The sequence below is a fragment of the Salvelinus alpinus genome, chromosome 18 (genome assembly GCF_045679555.1).
Source record: "Salvelinus alpinus chromosome 18, SLU_Salpinus.1, whole genome shotgun sequence".
NCBI classification, from domain to species: Eukaryota; Metazoa; Chordata; class Actinopteri; order Salmoniformes; family Salmonidae; genus Salvelinus; species Salvelinus alpinus.
Window position 1 is genome coordinate 6,583,251 of NC_092103.1, and position 22,480 is coordinate 6,605,730.

The 22,480-nt window shown below is 43.1% G+C and overlaps 1 protein-coding gene across 2 annotated transcripts in view; it reads right to left on the reverse strand.

Annotated features, from left to right (window-relative positions):
* The window catches only part of LOC139543604 (guanine nucleotide exchange factor subunit RIC1-like), a 63,825-nt gene extending 49,196 nt beyond the window's left edge, over nucleotides 1-14,629 (reverse strand). For both annotated transcript variants that reach the window (XM_071349859.1, XM_071349858.1), the window contains exon 1: nucleotides 14,028-14,629. In XM_071349859.1, coding sequence (XP_071205960.1) covers nucleotides 14,028-14,168 — 141 coding nt within the window. In that variant the 5' untranslated portion in view covers nucleotides 14,169-14,629. The remainder of the gene's footprint in view (nucleotides 1-14,027) is intronic.
* Nucleotides 14,630-22,480: the final 7,851 nt, after the last annotated feature.

The following is a 22,480-nucleotide window of genomic DNA, read 5'->3' on the forward strand; positions in this document are numbered from 1 at the left end:
CAGAAAGGAGGGAGAAAGATACAGAAAAGAGACAAAGAGTATCCTTACTAGGGCTGTCCCAGACAAAAACAAATCTTGTTTGACCAAGAGTAGTCTTTTCTTTCGATCAATTGATTGTTTTAAAAACTTGAAAACACACACACACACACACAGCAAAAAAATAAACGGCCCTTTTTCAGGACACTTTCTTTCAAAGATAATTAGTAAAAATCCAAATAACGTCAGATCTTCCCTGTAAAGGGTTTAAACACCGTTTCCCATGCTTGTTCAATGAACCATAAACAACGAACACGCACCTGTGGAACGGTCGTTAAGATACTAACAGCTTACAGACGGTCGGCAATTAAGGTCACAGTTATGAAAACTTAAGAGTACACTAAAGAGGCCTTTCTACTGACTCTGAAAAACACAAAAAGAAAGATGGCCAAGGTCCCTGCTCATCTGCAAGATCGTGCCTTAAGCATGCTGCAAGGAGGCATGAGGACTGCAGATGTGGCCAGGGCAATAAATTGCAATGTCCGTACTGTGAGACGCCTTAGACAGCGTTACAAGGAGACAGGACGGACAGCTGATCATCCTCGCAGTGGCAGACCACGTGTAACACAAGCACAGGATCGGCACATCCGAACATCACACCAGCGGGACAGGTACAGGATGGCAACAACAACTGCCCGAGTTACACCAGGAACGCACAATCCCTCCATCAGTGCTCAGACTGTCCGCAATAGGCTGAGAGAGGTTGGACTGAGGGCTCGTAGGCCTGTTGTAAGGCAGGTCCTCACCAGACATCACCATCGCCTACGGGCACAAACCCACCGTCACTGGACCAGACAGGACTGGCAAAAGTGCTCTTCACTGATGAGTCGCTATTTTGTCTCACCAGGGGTGATGGTCGGATTCGCGTTTATCATCGAAGGAATGAGCGTTACACCGAGGCCTGTACTCTGGAGCGGGATTGATTTGGAGGTGGAGAGTCCGTCATGGTCTGGGGCGGTGTGTCACAGCATCATCGGACTCAGCTTGTCGTCATTGCAGGCAATCAACGCTGTGCGTTACAGGGAAAACATTCTCCTCCCTCATGTGGTACCCTTCCTGCTGGCTCGTCCTGACATGACCCTCCAGCATGACAATGCCACCCGCTATACTGCTCGTTCTGTGCGTGATTTCCTGATTTTGACCCCCCCCCAATTTGTTCAGGGACACATAATTCCATTTTTGTTAGTCACATGTCTGTGGAACTTGTTAGGTTTATGTCTCAGTTGTTGAGTCTTGTTATGTTCATACAAATATCTACACATGTTAAGTTTGCTGAAAATAAACATTTGACAGTGAGAGGACGTTTCTTTATATGACACACCCCATGTGTTTTAATAAAATCAACTACATGTACTGAATTTGTCTGATGCTCAAACACGCTGTTTGGTTAAATAATTAAGACACACAAATGACTCAAGAGGGAGCCAGAGATCAAGAAAGCCTAACCAGAACCTCTTCCTCCAGCTGGCCTTCGCAGATTCTTCCTTTATGCTCCTGAAGTTGCAGTAGGCTACACCAGCAGTCGGCAACCTTTTGCATCTGGAGTGCCAATTTATCTTACCATTTCTACCAATCTGTGTGCCGGTTATGATTTTCATATGCACATTTTCATGTAACAGGCTGACACCGCTCGTGTTGTGTGCGAGAGCGTTGCAAAATACATTTAGAAATCTATATTATACAATTACTGCGCGCCAACGAGCGTCTGTGTTGCCAAGGGCTAAAATAGAAGTCAGTTCTATTTGTGACACAGATCACGCTGCAAGTCCTGCCTCTCCCATCTTATTGGTTTATAGAAGCAGATACCCACGTGCCATCTCATCATTGGTTATACCCATGTGGGTGACTGAAAGACAAACGTGGTCGGTGGCGGTAATGCACCTAATTTATGAAAGTTGCCAATCGCAATATAAAGTCAAGAGAAGAAAAAGCCTGGAAGGAGGAGAGATGACTAGAAACAATTCGGTTGACCGTTTAATGTGTGGATTAATTGTCGGAGTAGAGGACCTTGTGCATTTCAGGTAAAATAACTCAATGTTTATATCCCAGCACAAATTAGCTAGCAACAGAAAGCTAGCTAAATAGGACAAATTAGCTAGCAAGTGCAAGCTAGCTAGCTAAATTGCCATAAATGTTTAATGCTTTTCGACCTGTCCCCAAATTAATATAATTAGTTCAGAGTTTGTTTTGATATTTTAACCTGCGTGTCGTGATCGCGTTTGGTGTGGGGGGACAAAATACATTTGTGCACGATGGAGTACGCGCACAGCCGGTTTGGGTTCCGTGTAACAGTTTCATTTATAGTCTTTTTATCTCAAAATCATTGTCTATATCTAAAATAAGTAACTTATTGCCATTGCCAGCTATATAAAAATAGCCTACAAATAAGACCATCGCATAGTTGATACTTGAAACGTATCAACTATCAACTGGGTCAGCCCGAAACTCGTGCTTACAAACTTGCATAACAAAATTCCCGCACCAGTGGCACAACCCTAGGCTATTTGTACAAGGGATAAGAAGTAATGTTATGACATTTCCACTGGATCAGAGCATTACATTTTTCCCTTGACTACCAAGTGGTTATCGAAAGGCAGAGAGCTGGAAATATTTGTCCAATACTTTGAGGAACTATTATCATTCTCAATTGATTCTAAAAGCAGACTTAGTTATACCTTGCTGTTTGAGGTGAAGAAAAACTTACTTTGAGAAGCTCCTCAGCTCATTAGTGGTGGTGAGATAAGACAATCAGAAATACTAAATCAGACATCCCCAAAAGGGAACATTTATAGGCCTAATTTGCGTGCAGGCCAGGTAGACTAGTTCTACTTCTATGCGTAATCAGGTCAATGTTACTCAACATTGTCAGGAGCATTATTTCAAACAAAAGATGACTGAAATGACAAAACTCGTAAATGGAATGAAATAAACAAGAACTTGTCTCAAGAATGTAGCATTGTTTGCACAATTCACAACCTATGTGTCCACTCAGACAATGAGAATGGTAAACCACTGTAATAATAATAAATAATAATATTAAAATTAAAACATTAAAATTAAAACATTGCAGATGAGATATTATGGGAATTAACGTTAAATGTAGGCTACTACTGGTGATATACACTATATACAGTGTATTCCTTTCAAAGCACTTCATGGCTACGGACGTGAGTGCTACCGGTCTGTAGTCATTTAGGCAGGTTGCCGTCGTGTTCTTGGGCACAGGGACTATTGTGGTCTGCTTGAAACATGCTGGTATTACAGACTCTTTCAGGGACATGTTGAAAATGTCAGTGAAGACACCTGCCAGTTGGTCAGCACATGCCCGGAGCACACGTCCTGGTAATCTGTCTGGCCCTGCAGCCTTGTGAATGTTGACCTGCTTAAAAGGTCTTACTCACGTTGACTACGGAGAGTGTGATCACACAGTCATCCGGAACAGCTGGTGCTCTCATGCATGCCTCAGTGTTGCTTGTCTCGAAGCGAGCATAGAAGTGATTTAGCTCGTCTGGTAGGCCCGTGTCACTGGGCAGCTCGCGGCTGTGCTTCCCTTTGTAGTATGTAATAGTTTGCAAGCCCTGCCACATCCAACGAGCGTCGGAGCCGGTGTAGTACGATTCAATCTTAGCCCTGTATTGACGCTTTGCCTGTTTGATGGTTTGTCGCAGGGCATAGCGGGATTTCTTATACGCTTCCGGGTTAGAGTCCTTGAAAGTGACGGCTCCACCCTTTAGCGCAGTGTGAATGTTGCCTGTAATCCATGGCTTCTGGTTGGGGTATGTACGTAAAGTCACTGTGGGGACGACGTCCTTGATGCACTTATTGATAAAGTCAGTGACTGATGTGGTGTACTCCTCAATGCCATCGGAAGAATTACGGAACATGTTCCAGTCTGTGATAGCAAAACAGTCCTGTAGTTTAGCATCTGCTTCATCTGACCACCTTTTTTTTTTTATAGACCGAGTCACTGGTGATTCCTGCTTTAATTTTTGCTTGTAAGCAGGAATCAGGAGGATAGAGTTGTGGTCGGATTTACCAAATGGAGGGCGAGGGAGAGCTTTGTACGCATCTCTGTATGTGGAGTACAGGTGATCTATAATTTTCTTCCCTCTGGTTGCACATTTAACATGTTGATAGAAATTAGAACTGATTTAAGTTTCCCTGCATTAAAGTCTCCTGCCACTAGGAGCGCTGACTCTGGGTGAGTGGTTTCCTGTTTGCTTATTTCCTTATACAGCTGACTGAGTGCGGTCTTAGTGCCAGCATCCGTCTGTGGTGGTAAATAAACAGCCACAAAAAGTATAGCTGAAAACTCTAGGCAAGTAGTGTGGCCTGCAATTTATCACAAGATCTCTAGATTTTGCTGGCCTGAAGTAGAGTAAAATCTAGAGACTTCCTTAGATTTCATGCACCAGCTGTTTACAAATATACACAGACCGCCTCCTCTCGTCTTACCGGAGTGTGCTGTTCCATCTTGCTGGTGCAGCGTATATCCCGCTAGCCGAATATCCATGTCAATTGAGTCACGATTCCGTGAAACATAAGATTTTTACAGTTTTTGATGTCCCGTTGGTAGGATATTCGTGATCGTACCTCATCTAATTTATTGTCCAATGATTGCACGTTGGCGAGTAATGACGGTAACGGCAGCTTTCCCACTTGCCTTTGCGGATCCTCGGATCCTCACGAGGCATCCCCCTCTCTGCCTGCGTCTCTTCCTCGTGCAAATAACTGTGATGTTGTCCTTGTCGGGTGTTCGGAGAATGTCCTGTGCGTCCTGCTTGTTGAAGAAAAAAATCTTAGTCTAATCCGAGGTGAGTGATCGCTGTCCTGGTATCCAGAAGCTCTTTGTTGCCGTAAAATACTGTTGCAGAGACATTATGTACAAAATAAGTTACAAATAACAGATAATAGCACGGTTGGGCGCCAGTAAAACTGCTGCCATTTCTACCGGCGCCATTTTAGTCATGACGTGGTTTAAAAGGCTGGTAATGGCTCACAACACCATTATCCCAGAAACCCTAGACCCACTCCATATTTGCATACCGCCCAAACAAATCCACAGATGATGCCATCTCTATTGCACTCCACACTGCACTTTCCCACCTGGACAAAAGGAACACCTACGTGAGAATGCTGTTCATTGACTACAGCTCAGCGTTCAACACCATAGAAACCTCAATGCTCATCACTAAGCTAAGGATCCTGGGATTAAACACCTCCCTCTGCAACTGGATCCTGGACTTCCTGACAGGCCGCCCCCAGGTGGTGAGGGTAGGTAGCAACACATCTGCCACACTGATCCTCAACACTGGAGCCCCCCAGGGGTGTGTGCTCAGTCCCCTCCTGTACTCCCCGTTCACCCACAACTGCATGGCCAGGCACGACTCCAACACCATCATTAAGTTTGCAGACGACACAGTGGTAGGCCTGATCACATACAATGACAAGACAGCCTATAGGGAGGTGGTCAGAGACCTGGCCGGGTGGTGCCAGAATAACAACCTCTCCCTCAACGTGATCAGGACTAAGGAGATGATCGTGGACTACAGGAAAAGGAGGACCGAGCATGCCCCCTTCTCATCGACGGGGTGCGCCAAGTTCCTTGGTGTACACATCAACAACAAACTAGAATGGTCCAAACACACCAAGACAGTCGTGAAGAGGGCACAACAAAGCCTATTCCCCCTCAGGAAACTAAAAAGATTTGGCATGGGTCCTGAGATCCTCAAAAGGTTCTACAGCTGCCACATCGAGACCATCCTGACTGGTTACATCACTACCTGGTACGGCAATTGCTCGGCCTCCGACCGCAAGGCACTACAGAGGGTAGTGCGTACAGCCAGCACATCACTGGGGCTAAGCTGCATGCCATCCAGGACCTCTACACCAAGCGGTGTCAGAGGAAAGCCCAAAGAAATTGTCAAAGACCCCAGCCACCCCAGTCCATAGACTGTTCTCTCTACTACCGCATGGCAAGCGGTACCGGAGTGGCCAAGTCTAGGACAAAAAGGCTTCTCAACAGTTTTTACCTCCAAGCCATAAGACTCCTGAACAGGTAATCAAATGGCTACCCGGACATTTTGCATTGTGTGCCCCCCCTAACCTCTCTTTTACGCTGCTGCTACTCTGTTTATCATATATGCATAGTTACTATAGCTATACATTAATGTACCTAGTACCTCAATTGGCCCGACCAACCAGTGCCCCTGCACATTGGCTAACCGGGCTATCTGCATTGTGCCCCGCCACCCACCACCCCCTCTTTTACGCTACTGCTACTCTATTTTCATCACATATGCAGTCACTTTAACCATATCTACACGTGCATACTACCTCAATCAGCCCGACTAACCAGAGCCTGTATGTAGCCTCGCTACTGTTATTTTTCACTGTTGTTTTTATTTCTTTACTTACCTATGGTTCACCTAATACCTTTTTTGCGCTGTTGGTTAGAGCCTGCAAGTAAGCATTTCACTATAAAAACAGGTTTAGAAATGTTTGCAAAAGTATGAAAAAACACCGGAAATATCACACTTACATAAGTATTCAGACCCTTTACTCAGTACTTTGTTGAAGCACCTTTGGCAGCGATTACAGCATTGAGTCTTCTTGGGTATGACGTTACAAGCTTGGCACACCTGTATTTGGGGAGTTTCTCCCATTCTTCTCTGCAGATCCTCTCAAGCTCTGTCAGGTTGGATGGGGAGCTTTGCTGCACAGCTATTTTCAGGTCTCTCCAGAGATGTTCGATCAGGTTCAAGTCCGGGCTCTGGCTGGGCCACTCAAGGACATTCAGAGACTTGTCCCGAAGCCACTCCTGTGTTGGCTGTGTGCTTAGGGTCATTGTCCTTTTAGAAGGTGAACCTTCGCCCTAGTCTGAGGTCCTGAGTGTTCTGGAGCAGGTTTTCATCAATGATCTCTGTACTTTGCGCCGTTCATCTTTGCCTCGATGTTGACTAGTCTCCCTGTCCCTGCTGCTGAAAAACCTCCCCACAGCATGCTGCTACCACCATTCTTCACAATATGGATGGTACCAGGTTTCCTCCAGACATGACGCATTCAGGCTAAAGAGTTCAATTTTGAGAATCTTATTTATGTTTCTCATAATCTTTAGGTGCCTTTTGGCAAACTCCAAGTGGGCTTTCATGACTCTTTTACTGAGGAGTGGCTTCCATCTGGCCACTCCACCATAAAGGCCTGATTGGTGGAATGCTGCAGAGATGGTTGTCCTTCTGGAAGGTTCTCCCAACTCCACATAGGAACTCTGGAGCTCTGTCAGAGTGACCATCAGGTTCTTGGTCACCTCCCTGACCAAGGCCCTTCTCCCCCGATTGCTCTGTTTGGCCGGGCGGCCAGCTCTAGGAAGTGTCTTGGTTGTTCCAAACATCTTCCATTTAAGAATGATGGAGGCCACTGTGTTCTTGGGGTCCTTTAATGCTGCAGAAATATTTTGGTACCCTTCCCCCCATCTCTGTGGCTCGAAACAATCTACGGACAATTCCTTCGACCTCATGATTTAGTTTTTGCTCTGACATGCACTGTCAACTATGAGAACTTATATAGACAGGTGTGCCTTTCCAAATCACGTCCAATCAATTAAATTTACCACAAGTGAACTCCATTCAAGTTGTAAAAACATCTCACGGATGATCAATGGAAACAGGATGCACCTGAGCTCAATTTCAAGTCTCATAGAAAAGGGTCTGAATACTTATTTACATAAATCAAATACATTTATAAAGCCCTTCTTACATCAGCTGATGTAAAAGTGCTGTACAGAAACCCAGCCTAAAACCCCAAACAGCAAGCAATGCAGGTGTAGAAGCACGGTGGCTAGGAAAAACTCCCTAGAAAGGCCAGAACCTAGGAAGAAACCTAGAGAGGAACCAGGCTATGAGGGATGGCCAGTCCTCTTCTGGCTGTGCCGGGTGGAGATTATAACAGAACATGACCAAGATGTTCAAATGTTCATAGATGACCAGCATGGTCAAATAATAATAATCACAGTAGTTGTCGAGGGTGCAGCAAGTCAGCACCTCAGGAGTAAATGTCAGTTGGCTTTTCATTGCCGATCATTAAGAGTATCTCTACCGCTCCTGCTGTCTCTAGAGAGTTGAAAAGAGCAGGTCTGGGACAGGTAGCACGTCCGGTGAACAGGTCAGGGTTCCATAGCCGCAGGCAGAACAGTTGAAACTGGAGCAGCAGCACAGCCAGGTGGACTGGGAACAGCAAGGAGTCATTAGGCCAGGTAGTCAATAATACATAAGGGATTTCTGTATATTTTAATACATTTGCAACCATTTCTAAAAAACAGTTTTCGCTTTGTCATTATTGTGTGTAGATTACTGACGAATTGTTTTCATTTAATCCATTTTAGAATAAGGCTGTAACATAACAAAATGGGAAAAAGGTCAAGGGGTCTGAATACTTTCCGAAAGCACTGTATATCATGTTATTCATTTGGAGCGCATGCCTAAGCGATTTAGTTGTTGAACGGGAATTACGAGCGTTTTGATGAACTGTATTATTATAAAAATTCTGTTATTTTTGGGCATGCCTCGAAGTTCAGCAATTGAAAGATTTAGGGCCTACTGTATGTTGACTGATTGTGTTCAGTGAAAATGATACATGATTTACGTAACATTATCTGCAAGTGACTCGATGCCTATTGTGCCAAAGTAATTAGTTATAGAACGGGAGTAACAAGTTTATTTATATAACTAGGCAAGTCATTTAAGAACAAATTCTTATTTACAATGACGGCCTACCTCGGGCCAACCATAACGACGCTGGGCAAATTGTGCGCCACCCTATCGGACTCCCAATCACGGCTGGTTGTGATACAGCCTGGAATCGAACCACGGTCTGTAGTGACGCCTCTAGCACTGAGATGCAGTGCCTTAGACCGCTGCATCAGTGTTTGACAAGTGTGTTGATAGAACGGTAATAATAGTTAAGAGACGAAAAGTAGCCCTTGCCGTAATTGTCTAAGTGAGGAGAGGAAACCGCAACTTAATTAGGTCTATAATCAATAGCCTAACTGTTAAATATGCTTGGCTTTATAAAGCATCCGTATATACAGTACCAGTCAAAAGTTTGTGAATAATAGTGAAGACATCAAAACTATGAAATAACACATATTGAATCATGTAGTTACCAAAAAGTGTTAAATCAAAATATATTTTATATTTTAGAATCTTCAAAGTAGCCACCCTTTGCCTTGATGACAGCTTTGCACACTCTTGGCATTCTCTCAATCATGAGGAATGCTTTTCCAACAGTCTTGAAGGAGTTCCCACATATGTTGAGCACTTGTTCGCTGCTTTTCCTTCACTCTGCGGTCCAAATCATCCCAAACGGGTTGAGGTCAGGTGATTGTGGAGGTCAGCTCACCTGATGCAGCACTCCATCACTCTCCTTGGCCAAATACCGCTTACAGAGCCTGGAGGTGTGTTTTGAGTCATTGTCCTGTTGAAAAACAAAGTGCAAACCAGATGGCGTATCGCTGCAGAATGCTGTGGTAGCCATGCTGGTTAAGTGTCTTGAATTCTAAATAGAATCAGACAGTGTCACCAGCAAAGCACTCCCACACCTCCTCCTCCATGCTTCACGGTGGGAACCACATGCGGAGATAATCCATTCACCTACTCTGCGTCACAAAGACACAGCAGTTGGAACCAAAAATCATTATCTAACCTGTCTCCTTCCCTTCATCTACACTGATTGAAGTGGATTTAACAAGTGACATCAATAAGGGATCATAGCTTTCACCTGGATTCACCTGGTCAGTCTGACATGTTTTGTACACTCTGTGTATATACTCCACATAGATAGGGTGGGGGTGGGATGTAGACAGGGACTGTACTGTAACTGCCCCAGTGGGACTCTTCGCATGCGGGGGATGGGTAACAAGGCACAGGGGTAACTAAACCAAACCTCCCCCACAACCCAATTAATTCAGTCAAGCACAAACCCAGCTAGCCTAGCACTAATGCTAATTAGCTAGAATAACCCCAAGGGCCCGACTTCAAACATACACTTTCAATACAGTAGCCATATTACAAAGGTCTCAGATGACCTTGCTGCAGTGAGGATTCCTATTCCCATCGGAATCACACAGATAGGTTCTGAGAATAATATGACGGAAGAGGATATTCAACTAGCGGGCAGATGAAAATGCATAGGTATTGACATTTGTTAGGCTTAGAAGTCCTACTCTAGTCTCCTCTCCAGCTTTCCTCTTTTGTTCTCTATTGGTCCTCTAGTGTTCCTTAAAGACATGCTCCGGTACTTTGGCGACTAAGGAAGTATTATTTTATTTTTTAAATAAACCTCCTGCTTTGGGCTGGATTAGTCAATGTCTAGTTCATGTATGCATAATCTATGAGCAGAATTGCCGTTTTACCTCAAAATCAGCCACAAAATCCCTAGTTTGAAGCGATTGCTTTCTTGAAGCTGTGCCAGGCCATTATCCCTACATTTCCCCCCACGCGGGCCAGCCCTCTAGCAAGTCCAGTTCGAGCCAATACGTTTCAGCCCCTCGCATTTGAGTGACAGCTAGCAAAAGGCCTACCTAGCGTTCTCCAATGAGGTTGCAGGGTGGGTGCAACAGCTCAAACGGACACCGCAGAGAGAGCGGGGGAAGGGGATGCACAACTGAATGCATTCAACCGAAATGTGTCTTCCGCATTTAACCGAATCAACGAGAGAGTGAGAAAGGACGCGGTGCACATATCTGCACATACGTGACATAGTATGCAAGTTTCGGGGACCACGTATGGCTCGTGAGTGCTACTTTCAGAACTACTGGCTAAAAAGTATACAAAAGTACAGAAGAATCTCTTTAAGCCATAGGGGAGGCCGATGACATCACGAATCACCATCAGACCAACTCCTTCAATTCCCTACTCCCCGAAGTTTGCAGTCTAATAAAAAATATAAAACCTTTGACATTTTTTTTTAACCCTTTAGTGGGAGTATATTACTGTTTTTATACTTGGGATATCGCTTTTCAACAGTAGTTCAAATTGCTGGAGGACATCTTTAAGCTTAGGGGGAAGGGGTTAGTAGACTGCCATCCAGAACACCTCAAAAATCAGCTAACTGTATACTGCCTAATATGAAAGGAATGCCTGAGCCAGACAGACCTCAGTGGACCCCTCTTCTCTGTGGGAAGGTAGAGTTGCTCCTTCGCGGCCTCCTGAGTGGAGCAGTGGTCTCAGACACTGCATCGCAGTGCTAGCTGTTCCACTAGCGATTCTGGGTTCGAGTCCAGGCTCTGTCGCAGCCGGCCGCGACCAGGAGACTCATGGGGCGGCGCACAATTGGCCCAGCGTCGTACGAGTTAGGAGAGGGTTTGGCCGGCAGAGATGTCCTTGTCCCATCGCACACTAGCGACTCCTGTGGTGGAGTGCATGCTGACACGGTCGCTAGGTGTACGGCGTTTCCTCCGACACATTGGTGCGGCTGGATTCCGGGTTAAGTGGGCATTGTGTCAAGAAGCAGTGCGGCTTGGTTGGGTTTCAGGGGACGCACAACTCTCAACCTTCGCCTCTCCCGAGTCCGTATGGGAGTTGCAGTGATGAGACAAGACTAACAACCAATTGGATACCAGGGTCACTCATTGCCCTCTTTACTGAGGGAATGATGCATTCTTGCACGATAGAGAACATCTCAATCAACCCCAACAAGCCTCCCTCTGCTGAACCAATAAACAACCCTCACTCAGCCAATGCCCTTATGCTAAACTGTCTTTCCATTTTATGTCAACTGATACCGAGTGCTGTTCTCAAAATCCAAATTGCGCTTGTGTGATTGCACACCTAACACCAAGGCCCCTCAGACAAAACCTCCAATATAATATGCAATATCACAACACATTCTACTAAATCAGTGTAATTGAAGAGGTCCCAGAGGTCTAGAACAGTGTTTCCCAAATCTGGTCCTGCCTGTCAACCGCCACCTCTTCCATATTTTCCTAGTTTCACAGTTAGTTAATTCCCACACGTGCACGTGCAAAATCCAAGGTGCAGGGCAGGGTGCAGGGCAGGGTGACAGCAAGACTACATGACTAAGCTGCTCCCATACATGGATTTCTGCTTGGGCCAGGCAGGCCAAGCTGATGAGAGATGGGATTAGAGCCATGGGCTTTAGAGGAGTCATGGGGGGTCATAGGAGATGGCTGATAAACAGAGAGATAGGATAGAGAAGGAACTGGCAAGAGGACAGAGGAGGAGCAGGCAGTAGGAGAGTTTCCCATGGAGGGAAACTGCTCCCATGGAGGAGGAAGGAAACTAATACTGAAGTGTGCAAGAGGTGATCCATTTATGGGGCCAGGGGCAGAAATCTAACTTGGAGACTAGGAAAGTCCCAAGCTCAGACCTGATAACTTCTGGGGGAAAGGGACCGTCTGAGCTATAAACTGTAGATAACATGAATTTTTTACATACCATCCGTTATGGGATCAGTTCATGCCCAGCTGTTGAGGTTGACATGACTTATAGATCAGATAGCCCTAGATCTGTGCTTTGGTGCCTAGTTCAGTCAGGCTGGCTGACCTTCAAAGAGGCGTTGAGTCTTGGACATGCCTGGCTGCTTTAAAACACTTAAAGGCATGCAGAGCAGACAGAAGGCAAGGGGCGCCTGGACCGGCGACTAAGTTAGGGTTATAGCAGCACCCACATTCCTGTCCTGTGTGGACCTTTCCTGGACATCCTGTCCATTCTCTATCGTTTCTCCCAGTTTATGTTCAGGCCACTGGAGAAAATAAGAAAAACTGGGAAGCTCAACAGGATACTTCCTGTAAAGACAGGGAAATAAATACCAGCCTAGATTTACACTATATATGAATGATGTAATGCAGAACCATCTAAATCTGATATATTTGTAGCACTCTTGCTTTTACACTCTTGTGCAACCTAGTCATGGAGGCAGAGCTAATTTTACACCTGGGCTGACATAACTGTATTTGCAGATTTTGACATTGATGGTATACTGTGAAGTGCAAGAAGATATATTGTGATGTGCATGATTATTATATTTGAGCTTTACAAATCAAAACTAAGCAGTTTTATCAGTTGAAAATGAAGTCTAAAATCATTAACTAAGCCTTACTTTACCATACTAAATTTATTCAATGCGAATGCGACTATAATATCGTTAATATGCACAGATATCGCACAGTCTGTAATGATTTAGTCATTAACAACGTAAAACGATTATATCAGATATTGCGATATTTGTAGTAGCATGATGATATGAGAGGAATGGGAAGAAGAATGACGCACATGGAGGTATTCAAATTCACTGGAACTCTAATTTACACATTGTTATAGCTAAATACATAACAATTATCTCCTTTAACTCAAGATAGTTTCATGGGGCACCCAGTGACTGTGAAGGAATTTGCACCAGAGCTATGGTAGGGTGTTAGGGGAGTAAAATAAACATTGCTTTTAAAGCAGAACTGAGTATACCAAATTATAGCTCTGATTTGCAGCTCTTACAAAAGCCGGCCTAGCTAAATACTTTGGACAGTAGCGAGTTCATTAAATATCATTCTTACATAATCCTCATTAAACTACATGAACGTATTAAATATTAGTGCTACTAACTAAAAATGTTGTGATTTGCCATGTACTTATCTAGCTAGCTACTGCTAGCCAAAGTAACGTTAGTTTGGTAACGTTACATACTTTAATATAATACTGGACTGAGTACATGATTTGTGCAACGTTAGCTTAGCTAGCTAGTACTTTTGCCAAACAGCTGATGCTTGTTGCGCCAGCTACTAACGTCAGCTAGCTAACTAGCTAGCATTCTTCCAATGATAGCCATGACAGTTAGCTAGCTAAATATACCATGCCATGATAAAGTCGGTGACGAGGCAACCAGTGTGCAGACAACTTAGCTTGCTTGCTACTAGCTAACTGGCTAACAACTGTTAGGTAGCGGTTACCCAGCTCATCGGCGATTAAGTGGTTGCTTACCCGACTAAACCATATGCTTAGTTGAGTCTCTGACAACACAGCGAAGTAAAACCTCTGTGAGTTGGGTTGAATATGAAACGGTTCCTCTTCACTTTTCAGTGGACAAAGTAGCCTCCGGGGCCAGCCAGTTAAAAAATACATGACGGTCAGGCACTCCGACTCGACACTCTCCGTGTCACCGGGCCAGTGGAATGGCTATATTCCCAACGTAAAATAAACGATGTTGTCCAATCGGTTCATGAACAATTTGTAGCAAATTCAATCCCGCGTAAAGTCGATTTTCAGTCAAACGACATTCGTCCTGATCCTAGAAATCCATAAGCGATTGAGATTCAATTAGGCTAACTAGCCAACACAGCTAACTTGACATAGAACTGTGGAGCTCATCTGAAAACAAATCGCTTGCGCACACGGGACTTAAAAACAAAATGCAACAGTATGAGCGAATTTATTTTTGTTATAAAGGTATCATTTCTGCACCTATCTGAATAAACATGTCTTATTTTTATTAGCGATAATAATTTTATCTTCGGTGTCTCTCGCTGTCGCCATCTTTATCGATTCTAGCTAGCTATCCTGGATCCGATTCGCTATCCCATGCCTCTCTGCCCACCTATGTGAAGCTAGCCACAATATTGGAATTTACGGCTCGCCTTCTAAATAAAAGTCCCTCACTGAAATTAATGCAAATGTTTAAAAATAGCGAAATCATGTCATATTTGGAATAAATCATGTTAAACAAGGTTGGAGATTTGATATATAAATTCAAAAGACAACGAATTAAGTTGATGGGAGAAAAAAATATTTAAAAAATCTGTTGAAATTGCACCGTGGATGTAGTACTACACTTCAGAATTGCATTGGGGGAATATTTATTTCATTGTACAGCCTTACCTATGGATTATGGATTACTGAAATGGGGTATCAGTCTACTCAGTGACACCCACGGAACACAACTGTGAAGTGTTTACACATACATACTGAACAAAAATAAATGCAACATGCAACAATTTCAATGATTTTACTGAGTTACAGATCCTTTAAAGGAAATCTGTCAATTGAAATAAATGAATTAGGGCCTAATCTATAGATTTCAAAAGACTGGGCAGGGACGCAGCCATGGATGGGCATGGGAGGGCTTAGGCCCACCCACTTGGGAGCCAGGCCCAGCCAATCAGAATGATTTTTTCCACACAAAAGGGCTTTATTACAGACAGAAATACTCCTCAGTTTCATCAGCTGTCCGGGTGACTGGTCTCAGATGATCCCGCAGGTGAAGAAGCCAGATGTGGAGGTCCTGGGCTGGTGTGGTTACACGTGGTCTGTGGTTGTGAGGCCGATTGGATGTACTGCCAAATTCTATAAAACGATGCTTACCATAAGAAATTAGCAACAGCTCTAGTGGACATTCCTGCAGTCAGCAAACCAATTGCATGCTCCCTCACTACTGTAGACATCTTAGAGTGGCCTTTTATTGTCCACAGTACAAGGTGCACCTGTGTAATGATCATGCTGTTTAATCAGCTTCTTGATATGCCACACCTGTCAGGTGGATGGATTATCTTGGCAAAGGAGAAATGCTCACTAACAGAGATGTAAACAAATTTGTGCACTAAATTTGAGTGAAAGAAGCTTTTTGTGCGTGTGGAAAATGTCCAGGATCTTTTATTTCAGCTCATGAAACATGGGACCAACACTTTACACGTTGCGTTTATATGCTTGTTTAGTATATTAGCATCATAGCTCTTATTGTGGAGAGACTCCCCAGTCAGCCTATTGCACCGTACAGCCTCACCTATGGATTGTGGATGAAGCAAATGGGGTATCAGTCTACTCAGTGACACACACAGAAAACAACTGTGAAGAGTTTAAACAAATATTAGTGTTGAAGCTCTTATTGCGGGACTCTGAAACCACTGTACAGCCGTACGACAGTAATATTTGTTTAAACTCTTCACACTTGTTCTGTGGGTGTCACAGTAGACTGATACCCAATTTGATTGATCCACAATCCATAGGTGAGGCTGTACAGTGCAATATGCATGCCCAATACACATAGTAGGTTGACTGGTAAGCTTAATGTGGCTCACTACAAAAACCTCTGTTAGCTACCTGGGATGCATCCTTGATGGAAGCTTAGGTGGTGTGAGCATGGCCCCTAAAGTGCTAGGGAAGGTTAATGCCAGGACTAACATTTTGGCTAGAAAGTCCAATCTGCTTGATAAGGACTCCATGAGAGTGCTAGCCACTGCCCTTATTCAATGCCATTTTGACTACGCTAGTACTTCCTGGTTTGGGGGCTTATCTAAACTTCTGAAGGGGAAGCTCCAGATAGCCCAGAATAAGCTGATCAGGGTAGTATTGAAGGTGAGTCCACGTACTCACATAGGCAGGAGCTGCTTCCAGGAAGTCAACTGACTGCCTGTTGAGGCTAGGGTGTTTCAGATTAGATTGGTTTACAGGAGTATTTATGGTTCTGCGCCCAGATATCTAACTGATTACTTTCCCCATATTAGGGATGGACACAATCACAGCCCCAGATCAGGTGTTGCTAATGTGCGCTTATACAGGTTCAGGAGTAATGCTGGGAATGGTACTTTCTCATATACTGGAGCATCAGAGTGGAATGAGTTGCCTCTGCCCATAAAAACGACGTCCTCTCTGGGCAGCTTTAAAAAGAAAGGTCTAAAAAACTGTTGGATGTCTGCTGTGCCCATATGCATGTACCCTATGATGTAACTGCAATGATGAAATAGATTTTCTTCTTTGTTTTTATGTTTCATTATCTCGCTGTCAAACTGTGTTCAACCGGGCTCGATCTTGCCTAGACATCTTATCTCAAGAGGACCACAATGGAAATAAGTCCCAGACTTTATTGTGTGATATCCTCGATGAATTTACTCATGTGCATGTATGGCTTTTTCAAGTTGTGTGCTTGTTTTTTTTAAATGGTCAAATTAATAAACTAAAACTAAACTTCACAGTGCTTTCAGAGTCCCGCACTTTGAGCTACGATGAAAATATTGGTGTAAATTCTTTACAGTTGTGTTCTGTGGGTGTCACTGAGTTCACTGATACCCCATTGATCAAGAATCCATAGGTAAGGCTGTATAGTGGAATAAGTATGCCCCCAATGCAATTCTGAAGTCTAATACAACCAGTGCGATTTTAAATATTGTCAAATAACATTTTCAAATTAACTATCGTCTTTTGTTGAATTTATATGACGTTCCAAACTTGTTTAGGATTATCTAGTCCAAATGACACGATTGCACTATTTGTAACCATTTACGGTCAACTTTTATTTTGAAGTCGACCGTAAATTCCACTATTATGGCTAATCCTTATTGTGGCTATTTCACATAGGTTCCCCCGCCCGGTGTGAAGTTTGCGTCGAACGAGATGTTGACATTCACTTCATTTTCTCGTGAACTTCAAATTTGAATGGCTCATTGCTGCTCTCTGATGGTAATATGTGGAGATTGCAAACACGGATCCCAAACCGTCTGCGCGCGTGTGCCATCGTACATACATTTATTTTGTCCCCGCACACCAAACGCGATCACGACACGCAGGTTAAAATATCAAAACAAACTCTGAACCAATTACATTAATTTGGGGACAGGTCGAAAAGCATTAAACATGTATGGCAATTTAGCTAGCTAGTTTGCACTTGCTAGCTTGCTGTTGCTAGCTAATTTGTCCTGGGATATAAACATTGAGTTGTTATTTTACCTGAAATGCACAAGGTCCTCTACTCCGACAATGAATCCACACATAAAACGGTCAACCGAATCATCCTAGTTATCTCTCCTCCTTCCAGGCTTTTTCTTCTGTGGACTTTATATTGCGATTGGCAACTTTCATAAATTAGGTGCATTACCGCCACTGACATAGTTCGTCTTTCAGTGACCCACGTGGGTATAATCAATGAGGAGATGGCACGTGGGTACCTGCTTCTATAAACCAATGAGAAGATGGGAGGCAGGACTTGCACCGTGATTTTTCTGAAAGATGTTGGGATGTCACGTGTCCTACTTACTGTATATCACTACACTGATAACTTAAGCACCACAAAACTTCTATTTGATCAAATAAGTAGCAAATAAGCCATACATTTTTGTTGTTGACCAAAATCGACACTCATTGACCTCCATGCAAAAACTCCTTGCTTGGTCGGCGAAACCAAAAAAACACCCTGCTTTTATTTTTAGTCCCCATCTTTCTTATGTAACCACACCAAACATAATATATCACACTAAATGGAGTGCCTCGATTTACGTACAGAATAATACGAAATGCTCTGAGACCAGGTTGATAAAGAAAGTACCAAAACACCTTGATATAGGGGAGGCGCATGCAAGCAGATGAGGGAATTTGGCTAGGATCGAAGAATTTATATAGTAAAACCTGCAAAAGACCTGCACAAAAAACGTAGCTCAGTTTCTGATATTTGACTGCACACAGTGTACAGTAAATATAAAGAGGATGGGCTGACGTGGTTTTGTGTTGATAAAGGGCAAATAGTGGGTATTCTGCCAGTCATGGTAAATATTTACTAGGGATGTAGTCTTGCCGTAGGGCGGAGGAGCGGCGCTCCCCCCAAAAATTCTAATTGAGAATATACGGAGCTGGTAAAAATATTTCTGGAGAATTACCTGAACAGTGTGCTCAACTAGGCAGGATATAGACCTATGTTTTGATTGAAACAAAAATTGGCCTAAAAGAAACGCTAATAGTTTGTTAACACCATAAGCTGTAGCCCTTTCCTGAAGTCATATGACCAAATCGCCCTCTAGTGGCCTCATGGGTGGAATGTTATTAAAAAAAATCTTCAGAATTTCATAATTAATAAAAATGTAATAATTAAATGCCGGACGCCCAGTGTTTCTATATCAAACATTTTTGGTATATTTCAGTCTTCTGTGATGTAGAGTGCATTCAGAAAGTATTTAGACTCCTTGACTTTTTCCATATTTTGTTACATTACAGCCTTATTCTAAAATGTATTAAATAGTTTTTCCCCCCCTCAATCTACACACAATACCCAACAATGACAAAGCCAAAAACGTTTTTTGAAATTTTGCAAATCAACAAAAAAACGTGCAAAATCACATTTACATAAGTAGTCAGACCCTTTACTCACTACTTTGTTGAAGCACCTTTGACAGCCATTAAAGACTCAAGTCTTCTTGGGTATGACGCTACAAGCTTGGTGCACCTGTATTTGGGGAGATTCTCCCATTCTTCTCTGCAGATCCTCTCAAGCTCTGCCAGGTTGGATGGGGAGCGTCGCTGCACAGCTATTTTCAGGTCTCTCCAGAGATGTTCGATCAGGTTAAATTCCAGGCTCTGGCTAGGCCACTCAAGAACAATCAGAGACTTGTCCCGAAGCCACTCCTGTGTTGTCTTGCCTGTGTGCTTAGAGTCGTTGTCTTGTTGGAAGATGAACCTTCCAACAAGACCAGAGAATCTTGTTTCTCGTGTTCTGAGAGTCCTTTAGATGCCTTTTGGAAAATTCCAAGCGTGCTGTCATATATACCTTATACCTTATACCTTACTGAGGAGTGGCTTATGTCTGGCCACTATCATAAAGGCCTGATGGTTGTCCTTCTGGAAGGTTCTCCCATCTCCACAGAGGAACTCTGGAGCTCTGTCAGAGTGACCACCATCTTGGTCATTCCAAACTTCTTCCATTTAAGAATGATGGAGGACACTGTGTTCTTGGGGACCTTCAATGCTGCAGAAATGTTTTGGTACCCTTCCCCAGATCTGTGCCTCGACACAATCCTGTTTCGGCGCTCTACAGACAATTCCTTCAACCTCATGGCTTGGTTTTTGCTCTGACATGACCTGTCAACTGTGGGACCTTATATAGACAGGTGTGTGCCTTTCTAAATTATGTCCAATCAATTGAATTTACCACAGGTGGACTCCAATCAAGTTGTAGAAACATCTCAAGGATGATCAATAGAAACAGGATGCACCTGAGCTCAATTTCGAGTCTCATTGTAAAGGGTCTGAGAATACATATGTAAATAAGGTATGTGTTTTTTATGTTATTATACATTTTCCAAAAATTCTAAAAACCTGTTTTCCCCTTTGTCATTATTGGGTATTGTGTGTAAATTGATGAGGAATTTGTTTTATTTAATCCATTTTAGAATAAGACTATAACATAACAAAATGTGGAAAAAGGGAAGGCGTCTGAATACTTTCCGAATACACAGTATATAAAGTGTAATATTGGGATCCAAACTCTAAATTGAATACATTTTAACTCTATATCTGACATGGTACATGTGTCTACTTTTTTTAAGCTCATAACCGTGTGTGAGGTGTATACTTTTGTTTCAAAGTACATATGTTTAAGATTACCGATAAGCACTTTGTGTGACCTTGATTTAGCCCACGGAAGTAAAATATCTAAATGCATATTCCCATGAAACTGACTGAGATCAAATGATTGGCATGCAGTTTGGACGTTTCACCGGAAAAATGTAAAGAAATATAATTCACGATTGACAGTGAGCTCCGGATTAAAAATATAAATTTTGCTTCTGACAATACAGTTGAAGTCGGAAGTTTACATACACCTTGGTCAATTACATTTAAACTCAGTTTTTCACAATTCCTGACTTTTAATCCAAGTAAACATTCCTTGTCTTAGGTCAGTTAGGATCACCACTTTATTTTAAGAATGTGAAATGTCAGAATAATAGTTGAGAGAATGATGTATTTCAGCTTTTATTTCTTTCGTCACATTCCCAGTGGGTCAGAAGCTTACATACACTGAATTAGTATTTGGTAGCATTGCCTTTAAATTGTTTAACTTGGGTCAAACGTTTCGGGTAGCCTTCGACAAGCTTCCCACAATAAGTTGGATCTGTCCTCCTGACAGAGCTGGTGTAACTGAGTCAGGTTTGTAGGCCTCCTTGCTCGCACACAGGTTTTCAGTTCTGCCCACAAATGTGCTATAGGATTGAGGTCAGGGCTTTGTGATGGCCACTCCAATACCTTGACTTTGTTGTCCTTAAGCCATTTTGCCACAACTTTGGAAGTATGCTTGGGGTAATTGTCCATTTGGAAGATCCATTTGCAACCAAGCTTTAACTTCCAGACTGATGTCTTGATATGTTGCTTCAATATATCCACATAATTTTCCTTTCTCATGATGCCATCTATTTTGTGAAGTGCACCAGTCCCTCCTGCAGCAAAGCACCCCCACAACATGATGTTGTCACCCCCATGCTTCACAGTTGGGATGGTGTTCTTCGGCTTGCAAGCATCCCCCTTTTTCCTCCAAACATAACGATGGTCATTATGGCCAAACTGTTCCATTTTTGTTTCATCAGACCAGAGGACATTTCTCAAAAAAGTCTTTGTCCCCATGTGCAGTTGCAAACCATAGTCTGGCTTTTTCGTGGCGGTTTTGGAGCAGTGGCTTCTTCCTCGCTGAGCGGCCTTTCAGGTTATGTCGATATAGGACTCGTTTTACTGTGGATATAGATACTGTTGTACCTGTTTCCTCCAGCATATTCACAAGGTCTTTAGTTGTTGTTCTGGGATTGATTTGCACTTTTCGCACCAAAGTACGTTCATCTCTAGGAGACAGAACGTGTCTCCTTCCTGAGCGGTATGACGGCTGCGTGGTCCCATGGTGTTTATACTTGAATACATTTGTTTGTACAGATGAACGTGGTACCTTCAGGCATTTGGAAATTGCTCCCAAGGATGAACCAGACTTGTGGAGGTCTCCCCCCCAAAAATTGAGGTCCTGGCTGATTTCTTTTGATTTTCCCATGATGTCAAGCAAAGAGGCACTGAGTTTGAAGGTAGGCCTTGAAATACATCCACAGGTACACCTCCAATTAACTCAACTGATGTCAAGTTAGGTTATCAGAAGCTTCTAAAGCCATGACATAATTTTCTGGAATTTTCCAAGCTGTTTAAAGTCACAGTCAACTTAGTGTATGTAAACTTCTGACCCACTGGAATTGTGATACGGTGAATTATAAGTGAAATAATCTGTCTGTGAACAATTGTTGGAAAAATTACTTGTGTCATGCACAAAGTAGATGTCCTAACTGACTTGCCAAAACTGTAGTTTGTTAACAAGAAATTTGTGGAGTGGTTGAAAAACGAGTTTTAATGACTCCAACCTAAGTGTATGTAAACTTCCGACTTCAACTGTATGTGTGGGCATAGGAAAACATTGCAATTGGAGGATGCATTTTATGCATAGGCTTATTCTACAATGATATTCAATAGGCTGCATCCATCAGTACAAACTTTGATTGAGAAATGACATCATAAAAAAAGTGTGCTCTACTTAGGCTCATTTAGCTATTTGACCACTGTAGGTATCCCCCAAAATACATAGAAATGAGGTGAAATGCATTGAATAACACATAAATGGTAAAACAGACAGTCAAAAAATGTATCACAGAAAT